General features: G+C 37.9%; 2 protein-coding genes across 4 annotated transcripts in view; one reads left to right on the forward strand and one right to left on the reverse strand.

The window, feature by feature from the left end:
* Positions 1–788: 788 nt before the first annotated feature.
* LOC121962302 (dynactin subunit 6-like) lies at positions 789–3,358 on the reverse strand. Its single transcript, XM_042512537.2, has 7 exons — positions 3,239–3,358; positions 2,992–3,056; positions 2,789–2,894; positions 2,616–2,704; positions 2,113–2,160; positions 1,394–1,536; positions 789–1,250 (listed from the first exon to the last, which is right to left on the reverse strand). Exons 1-7 carry the CDS (start codon positions 3,271–3,273, stop codon positions 1,152–1,154), a joined length of 585 nt encoding a protein of 194 aa, XP_042368471.1. The 5' UTR covers positions 3,274–3,358; the 3' UTR covers positions 789–1,151.
* A 1,661-nt stretch (positions 3,359–5,019) lies between these two features.
* Positions 5,020–15,049, forward strand: part of LOC121962163 (zeta-sarcoglycan-like) — a 42,821-nt gene continuing 32,791 nt past the window's right edge. For 2 of the 3 annotated variants that reach the window (XM_042512366.2, XM_088073739.1), the window contains exon 1: positions 5,020–5,402. In XM_042512366.2, the coding sequence (XP_042368300.1) occupies positions 5,364–5,402 (39 nt within the window). In that variant the 5' untranslated portion in view covers positions 5,020–5,363. The remainder of the gene's footprint in view (positions 5,403–15,049) is intronic. The other variant, XM_042512367.2, reaches the window with a different exon arrangement.

The following is a 15,049-nucleotide window of genomic DNA, read 5'->3' on the forward strand; positions in this document are numbered from 1 at the left end:
GTTTAAATGAGTATTGGCAGCGGGCGACACCAGCTGTGGGCCTCCTATGGGGAGCTGCTGTACTGTGCAGTGCCCTGCCCAATGAGCGCGACACAAAGCCTTCAAACTCAGACCAACAACAGCGGCGGCGGTGGCGGCAGCCCTGAGCTTGTTTTAAAGCTACATGAGTTTAAAAGGACCTGTAAAATGCACATCTGAATTTTATCATGCCAGGTGTTTGAGGCGGTGATGTGCTACCGGACACACATCTTTCCGCACCCAAATCCATGATGCTGTTTGGCACAGATGGGAGCACCACCCAAGGGGCTCAAACATGAGGAGGGGGGCATTATTCAGGCCCATGCTGCAGCTGAAGTTGCAACCACACCCGTATCAATTACAATAAACCAGGCTGTGTGTGGAACTCCCATTGTACCCCGGCACCAATTTGGCAATTCCTGTTGGGACGGCACAGAACTGGCAACCACCGAATCCTAGATAGGGACTACCACACCCCAAGTCTTTTGAGGCATCACTTTTTAAATCAGCTCTCAGTCAACAATCTACATCATTTGTAGTGACTATTTGTAGCCAATAAACTTGATTTTGATTATTTTTAGCACAAAAACCATGATAAAATGGATATTTTTAGTTGTATTATTAATACATTCTGTTTTAATTGGATATTTTCTATCACCTGATGAAACAAAGCCTTCACAGCAGACAGCAGAGGGTGAACAATCAGCTGCTCAATAGTCCCTCCTTGTGGTTATAATATATATGCAATAGAAAACCAACACTGAAGAAAGTGAGCTTAAATGCAATCTTTATTGGCATTTTTATTGCAATATTTATTGGAACTTAGTTATAAATATATATGAGGATAATTTATTAACATAAAATGGCACAGGTTTACAATATAAAGTCCAAAATATATCAGAAATTGTATTAATTTTGATTTGAAAGCAAATGTGCAAAGGCAGAAGTTGTCACATGGAGAATGACAGCATTGCTAATATGCAAGAAGAATTTATAAAGTGATGGCTTTCAGTGTGAAATATAATATTCCAGACGTTACGGAGCAACACTGAAGTGAAAGACAAGTGCGAGTCGATGGAATTGAGTCAGTGTGTGTTGGGTTTTACAAGAGGCACAATCCCTCTGGATCCAGCTCAGTTTCTCACAGGTGTGCTGCTTCCTTTGGCTGTCTTCTTCAGGTGGTGATAGTTGGGTAAAATCTTCATGAGGAAGTCGAGCTGCAGAGTCTGAGGCTGCAAGATACATATATATATATATATATATATATATATATATATATATATATATATATAAAATCTGTGGTTACAAGGATCTGCACACAAGCCAATAAAACTTCGTGACTCACAGCCATGAACAAGCATGGACGGCGACTGACCTGTGGCTTTTCGCTCTGCACACGGCGGATGCAGTTTGAACCGTACACAACCGTGTTCTCAGGCACAACCTCGCACGTGTTGACCTGGCAGCATGCGCCAATGATGCATCCGCTGGTCAGGATCACGTTTCTCCCAAGATCAGCTGGGATTGAATATTAGCAAAAAGATGTATTTTGTTAGAAAAATACACTGAAGAGATATGGAAGTTAAGGTTAGGCAATATGATGAATGTCACTGTGGGACAATATAAAAGGACAAACGTTACCATACTGTTTATACTACAACTAATACAACTAAATAACACTGTGCAATTTATTGATATTATAGCGATATCATGACATGAGACTCGATACTGTTTTAGATTTTGTATATTATAATACAAGTGTTGTCTTTTCCTGGCTGCATTACATTGAAGTGATGTAATTTTCTGAACTTATGTTATTTGCCTTTAGCCACTTTAACATTATATTTACATTAATGGTGATTATTTATAAAAAAATCTCATAGTGTATAGTGTTTACATGTTATATTGAATCATACAATATCATCAAAACACTGAAATCGAACTATTTAGCCAAAAATATTGTGATATTTGATTTTCTCCAGCTCGGCTGTTTATACCATGGTCTCTATCCCTTTAGTATCTGTTTTTTTTGTTTTTGTTTTGTTTTTCCAGGTTGCACACCTCAAATAGGAATGCAGTGATTACAGTACTTACCTTTAGACTCAATCACATTGTTGTCTCCAATTTTCAAAGCTTGGGAGACTATGGCAAAATCATTAAGGAATTAGGATTTTAAAACAGCAAAAAAAAAAAAAAAAAAAAATCACTGTAAATGTTTAATTAACACATTATATTTAATGAGGGTACTTTTACTAAGACTATGTATTTGGCAACACTTTTTCTTAATCATCTCAAACACATCTAAGTATTTCTGTAACATTTCTTGTTTCGTTTCCGTCTACATAAACTCAGCTATATCCACAATACATAAATGTCTAGGGATGACCCTTAAGTGGGATGACTGTTTTTGTGTTCCTCCCTTTTTGTTGCTTATTTAGAGAATTACTTTTTGCCCTATTGGTACATGTTATAAAACAAATATCATTATGAGAAAAAAAAAAAGGAAATCATAAGGGGAACAAATATCTACCAATTTCTCAGTCTGTCTTAACTGCAGTCACACGTTAATATATTGTTGTCTGGATCACAGAGGATACCACATCCAACTTCAAACACATTATTGGTCCCGATTGTCATTGTTTTTGGCTCCACTCCCTCTGTGTCTGGCATGATGTTCTCCGGATAACTACAGACAAAACACACATACTGTAAGATAACATATGATGAAACTACGATGAACAAATAAATAATGTTGTAATACACACTGTACCTGTTTATAATAAGCGCCTGCTCCTCTATCAGATTCCCCTCCTCGATGATAATGGGCCCTGCCTCTGCTATGATCCGTGCCTTGGGGTGGACTACTGTTCTTGCACCTGAAAACAGTAAAGAAAAAGCCCTATTGGAGCATGCATCTGCTGATAAGAAATAAGAAAACGGTGCTAACAGTGAGGTTAAAAAGCAAATTCTTACCAATGGTTACATCTCCTCTTATTTCGCTTTCAACGCACACAACAGCTCCAGCTGCTATTTTAGCACTGAGAGAACACACAGAGATCATATGATGCACTGTTGTTACCATAAAAGCTGCAGATCGTGCAAATCATGTCGTCACATCATCATCACGTCAACAATCACAGTATATCGGTAAAAAATACTGTTTATAAAAATAAATGTGATTTGCAGGATTATTTGACATAAAATGACATTTTATATCTACCTTTTCTGTGCCATGATTTGCTTGGCGTCTGACATCCCTGCGATGATGACTGAATGTATCGATAGTTGATTATTAATCCCGGTCCAGTGTTGGAGCTCGGGGTTGATTATGTTTGTCTGAAATGAGAAAGCCTGATACTTTGCTGCCCTCTGCTGTAATTTTAAAAATGAAAAAATGAACAGGTGTTAAAATGTTAAGAAAACTAACCTGTCCACGTTATCTTACATATTTATTTTCATGCTGTAAGATAAAATAAGCTTACTTTTTTTGCAACTATAAGGCTTATCTTTCATTAATATGCTACCAAAAAAGATGAAAATATTTTCTTTGTTGTCATTTATATTGGTTTTCACTACAAAATTCTTTTAAATCACTTCTTAAAAATCACTTTTACAGACTTGCTTTTATGTGATGTTAATTTATTTATTCGTTAATTCATTTTTAACTCCTTTCATCTATTATTTTTTCTGTTTTTACGCTATTTATTTCTTCTTTATCCCTCTGATGTCCTGATTTTACCGTCTTTTCATGTTTTTATTTATTGGCTTGTTCACATATCTCTCATTCATCTGTTTTTATCTATTTTTTGATTTATCACCGCTGATGTGATGTTGTCTTTTTATATTAATTCTTATATTATGTTTGTCCTCATATTTCTTTTATTCTTATATTTTCCAGAACTTAATTCATTTAGTATTTTAACTGCCTTTCGAAATATACCTGTTTTATCACTGTCATTTCTTTTATTTAGTTTCTTGTTGTTGACCTTTTGTGTTTGCATTATTATTATTATTATTATTATTATATTTGTTATTATTACTACTACTACTACTACTACTACTACTACTACTACTACTACTACTACTTTAGGCTATTTAGGCTACCTTCCACACGTTAACATTATTATCCTTGAATATATTGTAACACCAGTTTATGTTGTTGATATGGTACATAGTCTACAGTATTTTACTGGAATGTCGCCATGTCTCCTGCAGGGTGCATCAGATCTCAATGAATGGAAACAGATAAATCTGTAGAATAAACCGATTACATTTAATGTGCGATATGCGTTTTGCAGGAAAAACACGAGGCTTTAATTTCTCTATACGTACATAATCTCGTGTTGGCCGTTTGTCTAAAAATGAATCGTTTATGTTATTCTTATGAAGATCAAATATAGCTTCCAAACTCCTAGTAAAAAAACAGTAATTTAGTGAAAGTGTTCCTCTGATGTGATATTAAGAGAGACCTCTGCTGCATGTGGCAGTTTATTCTGGTCGGATGATGTCGTTTCAAAGAGATTTTTAACCTGTGTTTTCCCTCCTAAATGTGATTTTAGTTGTGTCAAGATAACCAGAGTTCACAATGATTAAACAGGAAATTGATCAATACCTTCTTTTCAAAATAAAGCAAACTCTAACTATAAAAATAAATACTTAATGATTAATACTGAAAAATACTAAAACAAATCCCAACTCACTTCTAAAAAAGAAATACTACTAAATACTAAATATCAAATAATAGTAAATACTATGTAGTGTATAAATGTAACTGTGTAAAAGTGCAGTTTACATTTAGATTGTTTCATTGTTATACATTTTTAAGCATTTTCCCAAGTCATTTTATTTTCTTTATTATTATTATTATTATTAGGTATTATTATGTCTAATCATCTAGAATAAAAGTATATAAACAAAAATATTGTAGAAGATATGCACGCGTATGCTCAACCTAATGGCTTTATTTTGAAGTTTATCACCGGAAGTCAGGTATCTTATCGTGGTCGCTTGTCGGCGGAGTTTTGTAGCGGAGCGGATCGTCTCATCGGCTCCTGGAGGAAAAAGTGAGCAGCAAACGGACGCACCTGAACCTGTCTGTCTTAATTAGACAGTAGCTCGTCTGAACACAAGTTACGAGTCACAACAACGACTTCGAAATATCTTAAAAATACTGTTAAAATGTAGATAAAAACAGTTGCGACTTGTTTGAACCGTCGAATAAGTGATTTGTTTGCCAAACGGGAGTGAGTAAGTGAAGCTAGCTCGCGCGCCGGGGACTGAATTTCGTGCTGTTAGCTTGTTTCAACTTTGAGGAAATATGTAACTGTGACAAATGAGACTGTAACATGGAGCAGTCGGCTACTCTCGACATAGAGACGCTGAAGGTAAGCTCACGGTGAAAAAAAAAGTGTGTGTTTTTGTGTAATTTTAACCCAAACAGACAAGTTTATCGGTGACTAGTTTGACGCGGATGTCACATTATGCAGCAGGAAAGTGAGTTTTATTAACCTTGCCTTTACCGGACAGGACTTGATGTGAATACTCATGAATTATTTATCCTAGACACTGTGTTGTTTTATTCAGCAGGCTGGAGTCAAGTTTGTCACGAGTCCTTCCTGCAACAGGTGCACCCACTGCTTCAATTGTTCCATTAAAAGTCCCTGCTAATTAAACATGAATGTAAACTGTCTGTACTCTTGCATCTCTCCTCCAGGCAGGAAACATGATGATTAATAACCACTCACGTGCGCTCAAACACCTCAGCAAGCCCGCATGGACTTCTTTTACATATCTCCCTCTTGCACTATACCTCATATCCTATGCATTCTGCCCTCTCAAGAATCACAGTAATGTGACAGCCTATGAATATTCTGCCTGCATGGTTTCTCATTATCATTCCAGTCTAGCAGGGGAGGCAGTAACCTCTGGGTACAGTATGTGCATCTCGTCTCTCCGTGCTGCAGTGCAAAAAAGCAGCTCTGTGTCAGAAACCCACACAGCAGAGCTTCTGTTTGGCTGTGCACTCAAGTCCATCCATTGGCCTGCTGCACACACACAGACACACACAGCTCTGGGCTTAGTGGTTAAGTAACGCTTATCAGTCAAGAAATCACTCACACCAGCTCTGAGCTGATCCAGCATTTCCCACTTAGTGACAAGTCTGCAAGTTTGTCTGTCAGCTAATTTGTCATGTTTTCTTAATCGTAGGAAGGTGATGTGAAAGGATCCACTATCTTCTTTAATTAAAATAGAGGCTTTGTTTTGAAAGCTTTGTATTTTTGTTGATAGTGCTCCGTTCAGTCTGGCACTTCCCCTGTGCGTTCCTCTGATGAATGCAAATGACGCCTATGGGGGTTGCTGTCCAAAATGGCCCCGTTGCTCTCTCCAAGGATTTGCTAGGGGATTAGCAAGGAAAAGCTAGTGTACTGTGGAGAAGTGTCTGTCTGTTTACATCAGCAGTTTGTCGTCTTCTTCCCTCTGCCGAAGCCATCGTCAACACTGAGGAGGGAACTGACAAAGCTGCAAACATTTAGACTCAAAAAACCCCAGCTCCCTACATTAAAGGGATAGTTCAGTTTTTTTTGTATGTATATTACATATAATAGATGACAGTCTGCATGCCCCCACTTTGGAGAAGCAGACTGAAGTAGGACATGAAAGCTAAACATCTGCTCCATTTTCTTTACATTTTTTTTCTTTTTTGATAAATATCAGGTATTTTTCTTTTAGCCCATAGCTTTTATCTTCTAGTGTTATTAGAATCAAGCCAGTTTGCACAGGTTTCAAAGGGTTAACTCTCTGAAACTTGGGGAAAATAGTTTTGATTTCTTTCAAAAACGCGGGAAGAAGGCAATGATCAACATAAAAAGAAATGACCCAGAAATTAGCAAGAAATTCATTAAAAGTACAAGAATATTGCCCAAGATTAAAAAAAATACAGACAAATGAGAAAGAAAAAAATATTTTTTTAAATTAGACTTTATTTTTTAGTTGGCTCAAATGTGTTTTGTTGCTGACTCCCATTTACAGCCATATGTTGCTCAGTTTCTGTGACGGAGTCCAGCCTGCTTCTCCAAACTGGGGGTGTGCCAACTGACATCCACTGTATGTAATAAAAATCCATACTATCCCTTTAATAACTGATGCAAATTTTAGAGGTGCCAGCAATGTTTGTTGCACACTTTTGTGTTGCCAAGTACAAATATTTTTCATGAAAGTGTCATCAAAAGCAGAGCTGCAGCAAAAGGAAATTCTCTCTGAAAACCCCTCTTCAAACAGTCTGTGATGTTCGGTCTTGTTGGCCGTGTGCTCTGATTGAACAGCTGCGACCTTTCCCCGTGCCGGACTTATCGGAGATCTTTGATCCCCGCCGGCCTTGTGCTTACAGTAGGGTTACCTTTGTTGCTTTCAGCCAAAGGAAGTGTTCTGCCATTCATCTGTAAAGGGCAACCACACTGCTGAAGATGAAGCCATTGACGAACCCCACTGCTATTGTAACTCCACCAGAGATGATGGAGCCACAACAATTGGATTTCACATCTAAGTGGAGTGACTATTGACAGCAGCACCCTCGCTCACATGCTTGATTGTCTCATCAACAAAATGTGAAATGGTTACATCAATGCAGCGAGTTGCACGTTTGGGAAGTATAATTGGTTGTGCTGGTTACAGCCGCGTATTCGGGCTCCTCTGTCTCTTTGATTGGGTTTTCTGTCAAACCAAAAAGCCCACAGAACTGAAACGAATAGGTGCTTTGATACTGTATGACAGGCTCGTAGTATGAAGTGTCCATCCCTTTTACCCGTTGCTACCTCAGCGATTGTGCGCGGGATGGATAAGTACAAACTTTACAGTCATTAGTGCATCCCAAATGTTTTCCTACCTCCAGCTGAGGTGGCCCTGTGGGAGTCCCGTGGCACCGCTGAGTGAGACAGCGCTAGCCGATTTGCTGATTAACACTATCAGGCATTAATAACGTCTCATTTTCTTTCATTAGGCGATTCTCGGCTGCATTTTGCTGCCTCTGCAGCATGTCACTGTTTGATCAAAACAGCATGTAGAATATCACCCTCAACACTAATTGGTGAAGATGAGGCGTGCTGGCAGTGGGTAGGGGACTGCTTGGTAATTGCTGGCTTTGGCTGAATCCAGCTGTAACGTCTGTAGTCAAAGCTCTGTGGACTCCCCCTCCTCCTCCCCATGCAAAAAAAAAAAAGAAATAAAGTGACACAGTCAGATCTCAGCACAGACTTAAAGGGGATTGATGAAGTAGCATATACACACATAAATATGGTTGTGCAGCTAATCCACTAGGAATCTTCCAGTGCAGCGCATGATCTACAGAGATAGCAGTTTTTATAGCTTATTTTACCTTAGAGGAGCAAGTTACTGCGTAGGTGGTAAGTTTCTATTAATAGAAACTACATGTAATCAGGGCTGTAGGTGGTAAATCAGCCGTTGCTTTGTGTAGATTTCAGACCCATCTGTCCATGATGATCTGTTGACATTTGTCTCGAGCATACTAGAACATCGTGATTTGATTATTTAGAGCTGCACAACTGTTCCTAAAACAGCCTTTGTGGGTGAGGATTGCAGACTCAGTATAGTTGTTGGACTGGAAAATAAATTTTCATCTTGCTTGTGTAAGTGGAAAAATTGTCTTTAGACTTTTTGTGATTGAAAGTTTGAGCATTGAATTATTCTCATTTCTACACTTATAATAGTATGCACATTCATATGGTTGTTGTGAACAGTTTCATTAGGGCTGGGTATCATTTAGTTATATTACCACTAACCTTAACATGATACTGAAACCAATAGAACACTTCATTGATACCTTTATATTCTATTTATTTGACACCCATCGTATAAGTGGAAGAATTTAGTTGTATATTGTATACTTTTGAATGTTTTGGGAACTGATCTGCAAACTGCAGTGGGCCAATCACATGTTGTGGACATGGAGACATTTTTTCTAGATCTGGTTTTTGAATTCAGGCCTCATTTGACTGGAGGAGTTTAGATACTTCTTGGTTATTTTGATCGATATCTTACTGATACAGGGTTGAGCTGAGTACTGGAATGAGATTAATATCCAGTCTGGATAATCTACTTTTTACAAGTACAATTTAATGAAGGAAAACCCTCATTTGGGTAGCTGTGTTTGATCTCTTGCTCATGTGATCACAAATTATCTTATGCTCAAGCCTGAGATTATTCTGTAAATAGTTTCTGATAATAAAAACGCCATCTTCTGATTAACCCATACCAATTCCAGGCTTAAAATAACTTCTGGTTAGGTCCCGCCCACCTCTGGATTTACTGCTAACCAATACCGAGCTCTACTTATTGTAAATATTGTTTAAGGTTAATTTTTTTTTTCTAAAATACCAACTTTAAATTACAAGTGTGGGAAAAAATGATCTAAGTACCCTTACATATACAGTGCGTTAGCGTATTTTACTGACTAAGGAGCAGAATGCCCTTTACTTTCAAGGAGCTTCATTCTCTCTTGAAATATCCTAAAATGTCCAGTATGTAAAAAGCTACAGGACTGTGTTTTAATACAAAAATCAGCTGAAGAAACACACATTTTTAATCAGTAATGACTTTAAATGCAGGAGTAAAACATTGTTTTAGAGCTATATGCAGGACTTTCCTAAAATTTATCTGTAGAGACTGCTCTCAGCAATGTTCAGGATGTTCCTAGCATGCGTCACTTTCACTGATCTTCCTGTTTACAAACAGTAGCTGAAAATTCATGTGTAGTATACCTTTAATTTTTCATCATAGATTGTTGAGAAACACAGAATGAGTATATTTTAATCTAAACTTGCATGTAATGGTCTGTAATTTATACCATGGAAAATTACAGATAAAGTGGTATTCTGCAGTGACATTCATCTTTTCACACTAAATGGGTGATACAGCAGTGATCTGCTCTATTCTTTCTTTTAGTGTGTGCTTTGTGTTTAATGCATCTTTTGGCTTAAGAAAGACAGGGTAAAAAAAGCTGAAATCTAATTCATTATTTGGTGTGTAAAGACATATTCAATTATGGTAGACTCCACCTGATCTCATGAAACCACTTCTGAATTTTCTTGCAATATGTATGAGGATGCATAATCACTTTTGTATGATGCCAGTGGAGCATCTGCAGTTGGCAGCAGACATCACAGATACAGGATACACTTGGTGTTAAGAAGTGCAGGTTTTTGGTTTATGAGTGGTGAGTGGTCCAGTGGAAGAGGATTTTCTCCTCTTATATTTTACTCACTTTATTATTTTATGACCCATTTTATTAGTCTTGTAACTCCTTGTGGTAGTCCAACCCTGAAGTTGGGAGCCAGTGCACCGAATAATATGACCTCAGATTAATATCAAAATAACACGTTTTAAATTAAAGATACACTCATCCAAATTTTTCACTCTCTAAACAAATACCAGGGCTTTGGGTATCAGCCAATACTAATTGCCAAACAGATACTAACCTTTAATAGTGACTGTGATCATTCTTTTATGTGTAAGGCAACGTCATGCTTGACTCAAAAACTGCTTTCCTACTTCACAAAAAAAAGTGTTGCAAAAAAAAAACCAAAATGCAAAAAAACCCCAAAATGTAGCAAACAAATGCATACATTTACTGAATTCTTATTATTATCATTATAATTATTTATATTATTATTATTATTATTCTTATTATTATTCTTATTATTATTATTATTATTATTATTATTATTATTATTATTAAAACAGTAAACCATGCTTCAGCTATTTGATAAAAAATCTTCAAAGATTCAGTTTCGACTCAGTATCTAATATCAGTACCTGACTGATGGATCTCTATTTTAAAATACATTTGTGCGTGTTACTTCCATAATACAGAGATACTGGACCAAATATGGCGCCTATTCATCTGATTTAAGTTGCTTTCCTGGATTAGATTTATAATTGGCCTTGTTTGTAGTGTGAGTTGTCTTGTCAATAGTTTTACAGATGTTTCTTTTACAGTGCTGGCCTATGGGGAAAATGCTTTGCAGTACTGCAAGTAGCCACTGTGAAAATTGGCTGCAAGGCTGAGCGGTTTTCTGGGTTCTTTCCTTCCTGGTTATGGCTAATTTCTGATTTGTTTGTCCAAATAAAGAGTCGTACTATGTCCGGATTTTGGATTGGGCTTTGGCTGATGAGTTGGTTGAATAACTGGCTTGAGATATCCTCAGTTTAATTCTATGGGATTCTGAAAGTTTATTAAAATTTGTTACATTGTATGAGTAAATGCCGGTTATTTGGGCTCAGATACTTTCATCATAATTTCATCGTAGTCATCAGTGTCAATGTGTCATGCATTGACCTTTAACTGACCACTGCTTATATTTTCTAATTATTTTCAGGACTATTTCTATAGAGGCTATTGTAAAAGGGCAAATTTTTTAGTTATAGAGTTTTGGAGTGGACATACACACATTGTGGACACATTTTTCAGTCACTCAGTTGTGCTGCAATGCTTTTCCATACAAAGTGTTAATTGTCAGACCCTCTAAAACTGACATGACCTGATGAATGGGATTCAATGCAGCGTGACATGCCTGCACAACTAGCTCTGTAATCAATATTTTGTTTCTGAAAAGTCAAAGTTGTTTCTCACGCCGGCTGCAGTTGGACATCTCGATCAGTCCAGTCCGGCTTGTTTGTGAGTCAGCTGTGACCGGCATGCTGAAATGACAGATTGACAAAACGCCAGCCACTATGCACTCCTCCATTTGCTCTGTGAATAACCGAGCTTTAGGAGGCATGGCTCGACCAGGGTAATATATGCATTAAAACTCTTGCAAAGAAATCACAGGATCCACTAGCGTTGGGAACAGTGGGTTGCCATAGAAATTACAAGTGCTGAAATTTCCCCTAGCAACAGCGGATTGAAAATAGACTGAATCTGTCCAGCAGGGGCATGGCTGTAGGCTAAAACATTGTTTTTTAAGCAGTTTTTTCTTGGTGTAATTTTAAATGTGTATGCTAATTTTGAGTGTCTTTAGATTCCATTTAGGTGTAAGGATGTTAGAAGAAGATCTGTAGTAACTCAGTGTATGGTTTTACTAAACATTGTGTGTACGGCAAAGTTGTGGTTGTGAAAAAGTCTTCTGCGACACTGCATGAAGAGTTTATATTCAGCCTCAGTGTAAGCACCTTTCATAATGCTCTTGTCCCTCAGCTGTATCACTGGTTAAATTGGAATCACTGACATTTCTAGGCCAGCGATATGGGTCATTTGTATTTGCTGCAAAGTCTCAACATCCATTTGTGAGACATCTGCCAGTGCTGGCAGATGTGACCCAAACTGTTCGCCCAAGGAAAGAGTCTCTTAAAGATTGTATTAAGTTGTAAGGCAGTGGAAGACTCTTGTTAGATGCCACGTTTGAAGTGCATTACCCTGTGTTATTATTGTTCTGGTTTGGAGATTGTCCAATCATTCATGTCCCTCCAAAAAACTGTCAATTATGGGAAAGATTTGGAAAGACGGGCTTCAGTGCACAGACAGACATTATGGCTTTGTAAAAATATAAACAGCTAAAATTTCATATTACAGGCAAGAAAACTGCTTGACCGAAACGTATTGAAAATATCTGCAAATGTTGATTGAATTTATTCCTTTAAAGGAACAGTTTACTCCAAAATCTAAAATACTTTTTTTCCTCTTGCCTGTTTTGCTATTTATCAGTCTAGATTGGTGTGAGTTGCCGAGTGTTGGAGATATCAGCCGCAGACATAACTGCCTGCTCTTGAATATAATTGAACAAAATGACACTTGACAACTCGCACAAAAAACAATCTAGATATATAAATAGCACAAAAGATGGTGAAGTCATGCATTGGTTTTTGGATTCCAGTTTTTAAGCCTCGAGCTATGTATTTTGAACATTGCCATTGGAGCCAGAAGTGACCCTATTTGGACTACAGACGGGCATTTTAATTAACTTCTCTGTTCGAATTGTCATATTAAATCACTATAAATGATTTAGACATAAAAATAGATACTTAAATTGGCCAACAACTGAAAACAAGGACAATGTGAAATTAATTTATTTAACAACCAGGCTTCATTTTGCCTATCAGATCATAAATTCAGAGTTATCATAGGAAAAAAATCGCATGCTATTTGTTTCTGCCGTTACATAGATAACGATTGTCATGGCTGTTGTCTGTTTCTGCGGTAAAGGTGGTGGGGCTCTCTGGGGATTGACTTGCTTTTGGATCCAACCTCAAGTGACCATTCAATGAACTGCAGTTTTTAGCACTTTTGTATTGGCTTCATTTTTCAGCACTGAGGTCAACGCTTTGTTGCATCCACAAAGTGAAGACCTCTGGATTTGATGAATGTCTGAAAATGCAGCCTGAAGGACGTATGCCTATTTCTGGCACCAGCTGTTTACCAGCTGATGCACCTCACGCTGCCTGATTCTCATTGTTAAGACTGTTTAACAAATCCAGATCCAACATCTGGCATTTTACCATCGCTAAAATTATCACAGGTAGAATTCAGTGTCCTGTTTTTTTTGAAACAGACATTTTTTCTAGCATTGCTCACTCTGCAGCTGCTGTATCTGAACTGATGAGGTAAAGAGGAGCGTAGGATATAGCTTCTGCCTCTTTATGATTATTTAGTTCCTCTTGGATAAAGTCTTTAGCTTACTGAGCTAAAGAGTTTTGCTTTGCCATTGTTGATGAGAGCCTGTCAGGAAAACACACAATCTAATGAGACCTGCCATCAGTGTCCTATGCTAATGACATGCTGAGTGTGAATAAAGCATGTGGAGCATGGATCCTGACTTGAGTAATGCATACATTACACTTCTGAGGTCCCACTGGGAAAATTGTGCACAGGTATGTCAGTTATAGATGCATGTTACATGCAATGGATGCATTTTATATTGGCATGATGAATTAATAGTTGCGCTTTGGAAGTCTGAGGAACATTAAAAAAATCTTTGACGTAATTGGACATAATAAAACATTCTGCTTCACTTTGTTTGTACCAGCAGGCCCTTCACTCTGTTCATTATCTATGCAAGAGAGTGGGATGGTAGGCAGCCTCAGTATGAATTCATCCCAAAAACAGCTGAACAGAACAGTTCAGGGCTCAGCCAGCCTTGCACCCTGTGATGGGAGTTTCACACTGTCAGCCCGCGGTCACGATCGGCTGGAGAACAGCTACTGCTCACCCTCGCCTGGACGACCGCACTTGACAGACATCATCCTCTCTGATCTCAGATCAGAGCTCGCATGTAGCAGCTTCTCGGTGGCTGGCAGGCACTTAGTTACTCAGCCAGAGTGGAGAACATTTCTCTGGCACCAAATTGACCCTCTTTCCTCATAATCCACCTCCTGTTTTCATTCGTTCTGAGTGGAAGAAAAGCAGCCCGTAATTTGTTCATAATGTGAAATTTCATACATGGAGACTGGGCTTTTGAAATGTCCTTGACTTAACTCATGGGCTGCCTGCCTGTGTCTCCATCAGTTTCACATCTGTTTGCTGGACAGAGCTCCATAAAGCCTGCTCAGTGCATGTGGTGTGTTAAATGTATTCTTGTGAATGTTTGATGGGCAGTAACATTACAAAGATCTCAGCCAGAGGGGAGCAGTAAACAGGTCAGCCGCAGGAAGCTGTCACTCACGGCGACTTTCTTTGTGAACACAGGGATCCAGTTTGACAAAATGTCAACAAGTAATTAGCATTGAAAACAAAGCTGTGGCATGTTATTAAATCCAGACAAATGAACTTTCACTGTAAAGTACACAAATACAAGCAGGAATGTCATTACTTTTAAGGATTGTAACTTACATTAATTGCAATGGTTAGTTCATGAGTATCTTGTTTTGGTTGCAGACTTCTGTTTATTGACTTAAAGTGTAATTATGCAGTTTAAACAGCTTTCACTTCTGTGCCAGTTATTCCCACAACTGATTTCTAACTTGTAATCGATAAATCTTGACTGATGATTTCCGTCTCCCGGTGAATAAATCACACAACCATTTG

The sequence above is a fragment of the Plectropomus leopardus genome, chromosome 23 (genome assembly GCF_026936395.1).
Source record: "Plectropomus leopardus strain MGB_pleo_1.0 chromosome 23, ASM2693639v1, whole genome shotgun sequence".
Taxonomy (NCBI): Eukaryota; Metazoa; Chordata; class Actinopteri; order Perciformes; family Serranidae; genus Plectropomus; species Plectropomus leopardus.